Here is a 12,087-nt window from a genome sequence, read left to right on the forward strand (position 1 = left end):
TGGATGGTGTTACAAGCAGCCACATCCAAAGGAATCTCCCTCATTGCACTCATAAATTGCACTCAGACAGTTGGCAGGTGATGCAAAACTGGGAGGAGTGGCTGGGACACCAGATGGATGTGCTGCCATTCAGAGCAACCTAGGCGGGCTGGAGAAATGGAATGAGACGAATCTTTTGAAGTTCCATCAAAGGGAAATGCCAAATTCTGCACTGGGGGAGGAATAATAAACGCAGCAGTACAGGCTGGGTCCTGACTGGCAGGAAAGTGCTTTTGGTTGAAGTACTTGGTGGCTCCGGGTGGCAGCAAGTTAAACATGGGCCAGCAGTGTGCCCTGGAGGCAAGGAGTGTCAACGGCATCCTGGTCTGCATTAGGAAAATCATCACCAGCAGGTTGAGGGATGTGATTCTTCCCTTCTGTTCAGCTCTAGTGGAATACATTGCAGTGGACATATTGGAACAAGTCCAGCAAAGGGCCGCAGAGATGGTGAACTGGAGCATCTGTTCTAGGAGGAGAGACTAAGAGAGGTGGGACCGTTCAGCCTGGAGCAGAGAAGGCTCGGCAGGGGATATCAGTTTGTGTAAATACCTGATCTCCCATACAGTAGAAGACAGAGACAGACTCTTCTCAGTGGTACCCAGTGACAGGACAAGGGGCAATGAGCACAAATAGAAATACAAGGAATTCTTTCTGAGAACAATAAAATAATATTTTCTTTTCACTGTGAGGGTGACAGAGCACTGCACGGATTACCCAGAAAGTTTGTGGAGTCTCCATCCTTAGAGGTACTCAAAAGCCATCTGAGCATGGCTCTGGACAGCTGGCTCTAGGTGACCCTGCTTGAGCGGGGGTGTTGGACTAGATGACCTCCAGAGGTGACTTCCAACCTCAGCCATTCTGGGAATCTGTGAAAAGTTTACAACACTTCAGTGATCTTATGCAGTTATATAAATAGCTGCACTTTCCTCTCTCCCCTCAAAGGGAATCTGAGATCTCTGTGTTACATCTTCACAGGGAGATTTTTCAGAAGAAAAAGTTATGTACCGTAACTCCATTAGTTATGAGTCATATGAACACTGATTTTGAAAGGAACACTGATTTTGAAAGGTTTGTATTTTTCCCTGTTTAAAAGTTGTGTTTAGTTTAAAATTACTTTTTGGTTGCCATCAGAATTGCTTTGGTTTTTTACTCAAATTGAAAATATGTTTATGTTATCAAAGCAAATGCCATTGTGGGAAAAGAACCAAGCATTGCCAATGTTTTTCACAGTAGTAATATTTGATTTCACTTGCTGGATCTGGTAAACCACTTCAGAAGAGAAGATTTCATTCTAACACATGCATATACACACATACATATATTTGAAAGCCCACATATTTTGCCCTAAATTCAGACTATATTAAATGTTCCTGTGGAACACGTCCAGGTCAGGCATGATCAATACAGCTTGGGCTATCTGTTCCTAGTACTCCTCTGTTTTAAAACAAACAATCTGTCAGTAAATATTTCTTGCTACCAAGTCCCTGAGTCATGCTGAAACCTGGGATCTCTTCTGCAGTGTAAAAGTATATCATTTTTTTTCTGAAATATAGAAGAGAAATATGTTGTATGTCTCCCTGCTACCTTATTATCTCACACCAAACCTTTTGAGGTAACAATAAATATTTTTTTGAGGTAGTATTTCACTCAGGAGAGAGCAATCGTGTTCTGACTTCTCCCTCTTGACCAGTCGATGCTGAAACAGCCTGAAGAGTAGAAGATACTAAAGACTGTGTTTAAATAAGTCTGTAACATAGTATGAACTTTTATTCAGGAAATTCAGTGAGTTCAGAAGTATGGGACTGGTAGACAAGATCTACAGTGGATTTTAATATAAGCTTTTTATATCAAATGTATCGTATCAAGTTTACATGCCACATCCTCTTTTTCTTTGCAGGGTATATACCCAGTTACTTAGACAAGGATGAGCTATGTGTAGTATGTGGGGACAAAGCCACCGGATATCATTATCGCTGCATCACTTGCGAAGGTTGCAAGGTAAATGGCACAGTGGGAAAGTGGGAATCAGAAATAGCTCTCCAGCTCCTCCATTATACAGACTTCCTGGACTGTGCTGTCAAATAAAAGACAGATTAGAAGCGAATAAGAACATCCAGTACCGTATCCGATAAGCCATATCTGGCTATGCTGCTGCTCTTCATATGCATAAGGAATATCGTTGATTTTTGCCGTGTTTGCTTCTGAAAAGAAAACAAGAAATTTAGATTGTTGCTGTTGCTGTTTTAACAGTTAGCTTTTGAATTTCCATTTTTTAATGTTCCTTTAGCCATGTTCTCAGCCAGAGTACATCAGCATGCTCCCAGCAACTCCACTGAAGCTGTTTATGCAATAGCTGAGGTTCTGCCTATGGCCATGAAGAGTCTGTAGCAATTAACAGTGTTCCAATGCCTCTCACCATCACTGTGAAAAGGCAAAAATCAAAATCCCTTCCACATGCTCATACAACAGTAACATCCATCAAAGCATTGACACCCAATTAAAATAGTTTCAAAAAGATTTTGACTTCTTTAACATAAGCATACTGAAATGTGCTTTCAGACCTAAATTACATCTCCAAAACTACATGCAAAATTAAATTAAAAAAGAGATTGCTTTGGGCAAGTAAATAAAAAAAAATGAGTAACAGAATCAGGCACATCTCACATGATTTCACTGCCATCAATTTGCATGAATAGCTTGAGATCCTGTAAGAAAGCTATTCTTTCCTGCAGAAAATAAAAAATTATTGTTTTTCTGAACAAATAGGACCACACATGCCTTGGACTAGTGTAATGAGACTAAGCCACAAAAGTCTCATTCTGTTCATCCCCAACGTCTGGAACATTTTGATCCAAGATTTTGGGCTTGGATTGATTTTAGAGCCCCTCATTGCAGTAACTCTTGTGGTGAAGTAGTTGCTCTGTTTGTATAGCATTGCCCTAAGTTACATTTATGAAATGCACGGAGACCTAAATATCCTATGTATAGCAGGTAGGTGTTAATATTCATAATGGTTTTATACATACATACTAGGTATGAAAAAATATTTATATCTGAAAAGAACTGTGGAGCTTAACAAGTGATTCCTACATATTTGCATTCCATATAACAAATGATAACATGGATATGATTTAATTCAGATATAATGGGAAGTAAACAGCACTGTGGCATTATGACATATCTTTTGCTCCCAGCTGAACAGCTGTACCTCTTGCCAGCTTTCCTACTAAGGTTTTTGTTACTCCAACTGAAGTACTTCTTTTTATACCTACCAACTACTTTAGAGACATACCATACAACTCTACTTTTATATTCAGATACAGTACTTCTGTCTGGCGCATAATTTAAAATAATGCTTGTGTGCACAAGGAACTGAGCTAACAATTTGCAAAAAGTACTTAAATTCTGTGAGGAGCTGCATACGCATTTCAAGTTGTGTGATTTATCAGCGAAGTTATATATATCAATATACTATATATATAATCAACTTCCAATTAATTTTACATTTACTAGTTGCTTCCACTCAAAGTCACCTTAGTTTTGTAACAAGATTAATCAGGGCTGACAGCCAAAGATTTGCTTTGGCAAGTGCTTTCATGAGAAAAACATCCTCACCAGTGATTTCTGAAGAGTAAAGTGTAAGGAATTTAAACCCAAATAAACAAACAGCAAGTTCTGACATCACTGAAATGTTTTTTCAGATTTTACCCATTGCATCTACTGCTATATAGGTGCATAGTAAAGAAATTTAGAAAGAGTTGTTACCTACCAATAAAATGTGATTTCTTTTATTGATGAAAATAACACTCCTGTGATGAACTGTTTGGGCAAATGTAGAGAGCAGCTTCTTTAATACATTGTTTCTAAGGATGGACAAAGAAGTTTTTTCACAAAAGTTTCTGATCAATGCAATGAAACGAGAATATGAAATGAGCTGGTCCCAACAGAGCTGATGAAGAGCCTTGCCATTGTGAAGCTAGAGCTACATTAAGTCTCATGCAAGGTTTGGAAAACAGAAGTTCAGTACCACTTGCTGAGATTCATCAGAGGCTTTTCTGTCTCTTGCTGTAACCAGAGATAACCCTGGGACTCTGGTTGTCCACAGCCATCTTTGGACTTCAGGGAGGAGAGTGGCAGATCCTAGGAATTCATCACAGGGTTGAGAATGGAACTAAAACCAATTGTCGTGTAGATGAGAGTTTGAGACTTGTTCCAAACCCCACATAAGGATATCTTGCCTGTGATTTCCTGGATTTTGTCTCAACAGAACTGGTCCCGGTCTTGCAAAGGCTCACACACAAGCTTTATGCCGTTCAGTTTAATTAACATTTCAAATCTTAACGTAATAATGGAATAAAGAGTTGTACTCTTAGCTCAACCTGAATCTTGTAAGATAAAACTCTAATGAGGACAAGGTTCTTTATTGTCTTCACAGGAGTTAGGAGCTCAAGCTGAAATACAGACTTATCTGTACATATTAATTCAACATTCTGTGTTAAAAGGTATTGCGTACTGCTGTAAGATTTTACTGGGTGTTATTTAACATGATTAAAAACAGACCTTTCACCTACTGAAGTGAAGAGACTATTCATTAGATAAAATCCCAGCTGAAGAGACTATTCATTAGGTAAAATCTCACTTGAATTTTGCCATTGTTTTGACTGAAACCAAAGCCATTCTCAGCAGCCTCAGTCAAACGGGACCAGGGTGTCCGTCTGTTCTCTATGTCAAGGTCATCCCAAGCTGCATTGCTGAATGAGAGAGTCTCAAATAATGGTGAAACTTGAAATTAAAGTGAAGTATGAATTTCTTGCTTTACAGGCTATCTTGTTAATGTCTTGCAGTCTTGGGGAGTTTATCCAGCTCTTTTGGAAGTCAGTGAGAAAAGTCATGTTGAAATTAATACCAGGATTATATACATGATGTTCAGAGATAAATTTTATCTGATTTCTTTACCTAGGGCCAGGCTTTATGGAATATATAAATCAGTGAATTCAGCAGAACTGCATTAGTTCACGCGAACTTAGGATCTATTGCAATTGGCAGTATAGGTCTAGATTATGATAGATAGATAGATAGATAGATAGATAGATAGATAGATAGATAGATAGATAGATAGATAGATAGAATGGATTTATATAGAGAGGAATCTTTAGTGGTGATGGGGATTTTATTTTAATTGTGTGGTAAATACAAATTAAATTTATAAATTATGGATCCACTATTTAGAGCCAAACACGGAGATTGTGTAGTTTGTATTTGCAAAATTCTTAGTCTTGCCCAGATTTGGTTGGTTGGTTGGTTATTTGACTTTTGTGGAAAGAAAGGAGTAGAACTCTTTGTTCTTCATCCTTTGTTAGCACATACACACCACCATTCTTATCATTTGCAGAAGCTGCTCTTCAATTAAAAGTATGTATATGCCTCCTAATATCCTTCAAAACGATTACAGAATTTGGAAAGGGGATCAAAAATAAACATCCTACTTTATATACAAAAAAAATTTAAAACATTAAAACATAAGGCTACAAGAAGAAGGTAGACAGTATTTGTGCCTCAAGACAGCATTATTTACACCTTTATTTACCTAAGATGTCTATATGTTTTTAATTTTTAATTTAACTCAAAGAAATGCCATACGCTATAAAACTGATTTGTTCTTTTCCCCTTTGAGAGCTTCATGGAATGAAATATGTTATCTTGCATACTTAGGTACATTCCTAACAAAGCAAAATGGCTCCCAGTTTGATAAAATTGCTCAATGCTAATACTTTCTAATATATTAATGTTTTGCACTTAGGGTTTTTTTAGAAGAACCATTCAGAAGAACCTCCATCCAACCTATTCCTGTAAATATGAAGGAAAATGTGTGATAGACAAAGTAACAAGAAATCAGTGCCAGGAATGTCGCTTCAAAAAATGTATCTTTGTTGGCATGGCAACAGATTGTAAGTATATTTTTCTGGTTTTCTTTCTTGTACCTTTTTTTTCAATGTCTGTGTTTGCTTAAAGTATGTTGATTGATGAAGGTCGTTAAAGTAGAACAGAACTGCCAGCACTTTTCTGGTTTTAATAACTTGTAGCAGTGAATTGCACTCATTGCATCAAGCCACTTTCATAAGGCTGTAATTTTTTGTTTATCCTTCATAAGGCTCCACCTTCTCCTGGCCTTACCAAGCTGAGTAACAGTAGGAATGCTCACTCTTTGGAGGAGAGGAGGGAGAAATGCATCTGGATGGACACTTTGCTTGAGATAAAAACATCTTGTTTAGAAAATTCTGGAGGATGTGAAATTGAATGTCATTGTATGAGTCATCCTGCAGTTGTTTGTTTTATTTTTAGCCCTGAAGAAGTTATCTGCTGCAAAGAATTCGAATCTCATTCTAAAGAACTAGAAAATATGGCTGTAAGATTAACCCTTACGGGTCTTCTTTTCCTGCCGTTGCACAGGAATTTACACCAATAACTTCAATTAGTGCAAATGGGAAGAAGTCATGTAAAACCCCCAGAAGTCACATAAATTCCCCTGTGCCTTCATGGCTGTCACCAGTGTAATCCTTTGCAGAAGAACTGACAGGAAAACAGGCCCAGTAAACAACAGAAAAATAGTCTAACAGTATTTTCATTGTTAATGTAGTGCATAACAGTGCCTTCTGTCCAAAGGGAAATAGAATAAGAGACAATTTCACTGTAGCCAGGTAGACCTTCAGGAGAGGGGCTGGATCTCCCTGGGTCACGAGGGAGATGGTGATCAGAGATGTGCAGCCTCAGGGCCTGCCTATCTGGCATCACTGAAAGTCATGAGACTCTACAGGAACATTGCATAACAACACCATTTCTAGGGATTAAAGAAAGACAAAACAATAGGCACGTTTTTTCTGCTTGTGTCATGCAACAGGCAGTTGAGCCTCCTGTGAATAAATACTCCCACTTTCTTCAATCCATGTTACCTTCTGCTGGCTCCCAAGAACACATTCTACACTACAGAGCAGTGAGCATGCTGATACTGCTTCAGAGAAAACAGAAGTGCATATTTCCCAACATTGATTACTCCAAGTCCATTATAGGAGCACTTTGACACCTCACAAAGCTTTTACATGTTAATTTTGTTGGTGGAATAACCCCCTGAAGACAATGGCAGTATACAAAACATTGCCAGGAGGGGAAGTCATTCTTTGCCATCTAGACTTCTGAGAAGTTGGAAGGGAGAAATAAGAGAACTGTCTCAACTGTGGGTCTTCCCAGGGTACTTCTTTACTGATCAGTTACAGTGTTTGTAATCAATTAGTACCTCAGGCAGAGAAAAGACCAAAGTTCAAACAGCCTTAAGAGCTTCCTGCCATTTTTGTATGTTTTTTCCCCTGCTAGTGGTGTTGGATGACAGCAAGCGGTTGGCAAAGAGGAAGCTGATAGAAGAAAATCGAGAGAAGAGACGTCGGGAAGAGCTGCAGAAAACCATTGGGCACAAACCAGAGCCAACGGATGAGGAATGGGAGCTGATCAAAATTGTTACTGAAGCACATGTGGCCACCAATGCACAAGGAAGCCACTGGAAGCAGAAAAGGAAATTTCTGGTAAGGGCTGTAGCCTTGTACACTGTTCTTGGAACCAGGTTCCATTCTTTCTTCTGAAGTGCCTTCCCAGCCTTGCAACCCCAGAGAGATTTTATCTGCCAGTGTGTTCATGTTTATGATAAAGGGATGATTTTGTGTAGTTACTACTTGCTTTTTCTTGCCTGAACCTCAGGTTTGATCGGATCACGTGTTTCAAAAGATTAACATCATGTTGCTGAGTTAACCCTAACTCAACTGGATACTTTTATTGTTCGATGATAAGAAAAGGTAGAAAAATTGTTTCACTCCTGATTAAGAACAGTAGCAGTCTATAATGCATACCGTATTTTATTTAATATAATATATCTAGGAATAGTTGTCTTTATTAGGGACTAGCATACAACGTATTGTAAGTGTTAAAACAATGTAAAGTTTTAGGTGAAAGCTGGTAATTTTTGTTAATGACTTGTGGGCTTTCCTTCTTTTTGTTAATGGTGAATACATTATTAAAATAAATTAGGCAAAGAAAAATTAATGAGAACAGGATGATACATACACTATAGCATTGGGATTGCAGGCTACAGAACAACTTTCATTTTCATCCTGTAACTAAGGATTAGAAAATAAAGGGTGATTTGTGATGCTCAACCTTAAAAAAGGATTTATTTGATTTTTCTAAATGGATTTTTAAGGGAAAAATGCAGAATGCAGAATGCTTATACAGCACAAAAGAGAGATTATCGACTGCATTTCAGGAATACACAGGGGTCTTTAACAGTCTGTGTATAGCAAATCAGATAGAGAATACTCATCTTTTTGCAAGCCTGGGCTCCTGCTGCATAATTCACCATGGGAATTACAACTCATGGTTGAATTGGTAAGAGAAATTATGTATTCAAAGCAGCTGATCTCTCTTATAATGACTTTTTTTAAAGATTCCAGTGACACCATCTAAATTTCTATATGAATGGCTTGTGTTCATACTGGCGTGTAGTCAGAAAAACCACAGCCAGTGGTCACTGGCAAGAAGCAAGAGGGTACTTTCTAGGGGTGCTGCAGAGCAAAGTTTGAGGCACTGGTTTTAGCAGACCAAGAAGCAGCTGCAATAGTGCATTTTGTTGCTTAGACAGGAGTGCTGTTCTTTGGGTATCACCAAGTTTGGGATAAAGCATAGAGAGCTTGAGGTTGGGGCTGGGAATGAACAGGCTGGACCATGTAAAATGTGGTCACTGCAGGACTTCAGGCTCTGGAAACTGTCTCCGTGGAGGGGGAACCTCCAGCAAAAGGTGCCCAGAAACAGAGCATGAGGTGGTGTAATGACAGGGCTACTGGGAGAGGGGAGGGATGGGGCAGAGATAGGGGTGGCAACTGTAAGGTGCAGTTCATGAACCAGCTGTGACTTTCACTCCTGATGCTGAAGTCTAGTGGTTTCAAGGCAAGCATAGGAAGCTCACCGACACTTTGCAGTGAGCACAGAAGGGAAGGTCTGGGATGGCATGCCAACCCCAGGTGGAGGACTTTGAAAGCCCCTGCCACAAGCTATTGAAGAGTAAGAGAAGCTGATTGCATGCCCCAGTAGCTGTGGGTCTGTCCTTATGTAGCTAAGGCTGGTTCTTTGACAACAGGAGCTCCTTTGAGGTCTGGACCTCTTCTCCTGTTGCGTTAGGTGGCAAGGGCTCTCCAGTGTGTTAGCTTTAGCTAGTGATCCTGGCTTCTTTTGCCTTTCCCAAGAAAATACTGTGTTCTTTTTTTTTCTCCCTGACAAAGTTATGTGTGGTTTTAAGTATCTGGTCTTCTTGTTTGGAAGTGATGAAGGTTGTTTATCATGAGTACACAGACAATGTGGTTTAGTTACCCAAGATTCAGGGAGGGAGGGAGCCTAGAACTGGGTTTGAGTTTTTTAGTAGAAACCATCAGATAATTGAGTCCAGTCCTCTTCATTGTTTCTTGACAATTGGTGCTTGCTTTATTAACACATTGCTGAGATTTTTCTTGTAAGAAGTTGGATTTGGATTCAGATTGGTGACAGAACTGTGGAAGGATCTTTTATTATGAGTTACTTTAAAAAAATGGCTGAGCACAAGTTTTTATTAGAGACAGCACTTTCAGCACCTCCCCTGTTTAAGTGTCTTATGTAAATGTCATGGAGTCTGTCAGTCTTAAAAGTTTTCTTCACTGAGTTTTATTTAGTTTTTGACTCTAATATGAACAAAATGAAACCTTGACAGGTCTTTTACTATTGCAAAGCCACACTTAGAAACCAAAAAAGCTTTGATATGCCTGTTTTTAAAATACATGATGGTGTTGACCAGCTGTCATAAAAATCAGGTAAACAAGTTCAAGTGCTGTTGGAATGAAAACACACTCATTGCAGATTTTGCTTGAAACTGTTTCATTGCATATTCCTACTGAAATGCTCAAAATGTGATTTTTTTTTCTCATTTGGAGAAGCCTTGGGCTGAAGCCATGCAACAGGTGATTTTCAACCAAAATTTTACCCAGATGAGTTCAAATTCTGGTCATATTATCCAGACCAGCTTTGTGTTATCCCATTCCTGCTCATCAGTTGTTTTAGCCCAGTTTTGGAAACTGGCCTTGGCAGTTGCCTGGGGCTCTGTGATACCTGGCCACCTGTTCTGTGGAGACTTTGAATAGGTGAAAGTGCCCAATTCTGCAAAGCCCGCGGGATCTTCTGAGGGGTAACATGTCATCTCAACTCTCTTTGCTTTTAGAGAAACTTGAGAGTTTTCAGCAGCTGTAAGAAACAACACACCTATGTTTTTAAGAAAAAGTAACATGTACTGCACCCATAAAATACTCAGATACAAGCACAAGGAAGAAGCTGCATGTGCACAACAATGCAGCTGCCCACAAAGGATGGGTAGCAGCATACCAGTCACCCATTTCTCTGTGCAGTCACATCTTTCACAAATGCCTTACAAATAAATTACATTTTGTGATATAATGGACATTACTTATAAATCCAATAGTGTTACTCTTTATTTTAGCATATCTTCCACCACCAAGCAGGACTTTAATTTTAGAGTATAAAGTAATTGCTCTAAGATAGATTGTTCTTTTAAATATCTTTATTTATATTCTTAGCCAGAAGATATTGGGCAGGCACCAATAGTTAATGCCCCAGAAGGTGGGAAAGTGGATTTAGAAGCCTTCAGCCAGTTTACAAAAATTATCACACCAGCGATTACAAGAGTGGTGGATTTTGCCAAAAAGTTGCCTATGTTTTGTGAGGTAAGAAGACTTCCTTGCACTCCTCATTTATACACCTGTTGTTAAAAACTATTCAAAATACTCTGGCATGAAATTGAAAAACTCAGTATGTTTAAAATTAAAGAGACTCAAAATAGATGGGATTAGAATCATTTGGAATTTTATGAATTTTCTTATGATTACTGAAACCCTGATTTCATTAGGGTTTTTTCTAGAGGTTATTGTGGTTCATTAGGGACTCAGATGTGTCTTTAGAGGTGGCCTTGAACAAAGCAAGCGAACAAAAAATGACTGTCTAGAAGCGTTGTTGATATGTGTAATAAAATCTTACAGCACACAGTTCCTTATGTCCTTCTGGCTCCTTGGCAGGTACAGTATTGTAGAGTTGGGTCTACACAGTAAAAAATTCTTCAAATTCAGGAAAGCACCCCTATCCAGGAGTGACACTTGCCTCACTGGGTTCCTTAGACATGCTTTTCCTGAACAGGGAGGTTGTGCATAAAAGAATCTACAAAAGTAATGGATTGTCATTTTAGGTAGATACTCACATGCAAAAATATACAGTAAATAGACTTGGTTGCACATTAGGAATGCAGAGGTCCTAAGCTGATCTAATTTACACTGAGGTATCATTTTTATTGAAGGACTAGATGCAATGCCTAATTATATTTTTTTTCCTAATTTAAAAAATGTTATCAGAGCTGCATCCTGAAATAATATTTCAGTCTTAATAATCTAAATAATTTTCATAGAATCATAGAATGGTTTGGGTTGAAAGGGACCTTAAAGATCATCTAGTTCCAACCCTCCTGCCATTGGCAGGGACACCTTCCACTACTTGGAGTTTGCTCAGAGCCCCATCCAGGGTGGCCTTGAACACTTCCAGGGATGGGGCATCCACAAATTCTCTGGGCAACCTATTCCAGTGCCTTACCACCCTCACAGGAAATAATTTCTTCGTAATATCTAATCTAAACTTACTGTCTTTCAGATTGAAGCCATCACCCCTTGTCCTGTCACCACATACCCTTTTAAATGGTCCCTCTCTCCATCTTTCTTGTAGGCTCGCTTGAGGTACTGAAAGGCCTCAATTAGGTCATCCTGAAGCCTTCTCTTTTCCAGAGTGAACAATCCCATTTGTCTCAGCCTTTCCTGATAGGAGAGGTGTTCCATCTCTTTAATCATCTTGGTGGCCCTCCTCTGGACTCAATCCAACAGATCCGTGTCTTTCCTGTGCTGGGGACCCCAGAACTGGGTTCAGCAC

General features: G+C 39.1%; 1 protein-coding gene across 4 annotated transcripts in view; it reads left to right on the forward strand.

The window, feature by feature from the left end:
• The window catches only part of THRB (thyroid hormone receptor beta), a 161,174-nt gene that overhangs the window by 136,384 nt on the left and 12,703 nt on the right, over positions 1-12,087 (forward strand). For 3 of the 4 annotated variants that reach the window (XM_029961780.1, XM_008923722.3, XM_008923720.4), the window contains 4 exons: positions 1,937-2,037; positions 5,840-5,987; positions 7,408-7,613; positions 10,698-10,844. In XM_029961780.1, the coding sequence (XP_029817640.1) occupies positions 1,937-2,037; positions 5,840-5,987; positions 7,408-7,613; positions 10,698-10,844 (602 nt within the window). The remainder of the gene's footprint in view (positions 1-1,936; positions 2,038-5,839; positions 5,988-7,407; positions 7,614-10,697; positions 10,845-12,087) is intronic. The other variant, XM_018075749.3, reaches the window with a different exon arrangement.

The sequence above is a fragment of the Manacus vitellinus genome, unplaced genomic scaffold (genome assembly GCF_001715985.3).
Source record: "Manacus vitellinus isolate BGI_N305 unplaced genomic scaffold, ASM171598v3 scaffold_3_pilon, whole genome shotgun sequence".
Classification (NCBI taxonomy): domain Eukaryota; kingdom Metazoa; phylum Chordata; class Aves; order Passeriformes; family Pipridae; genus Manacus; species Manacus vitellinus.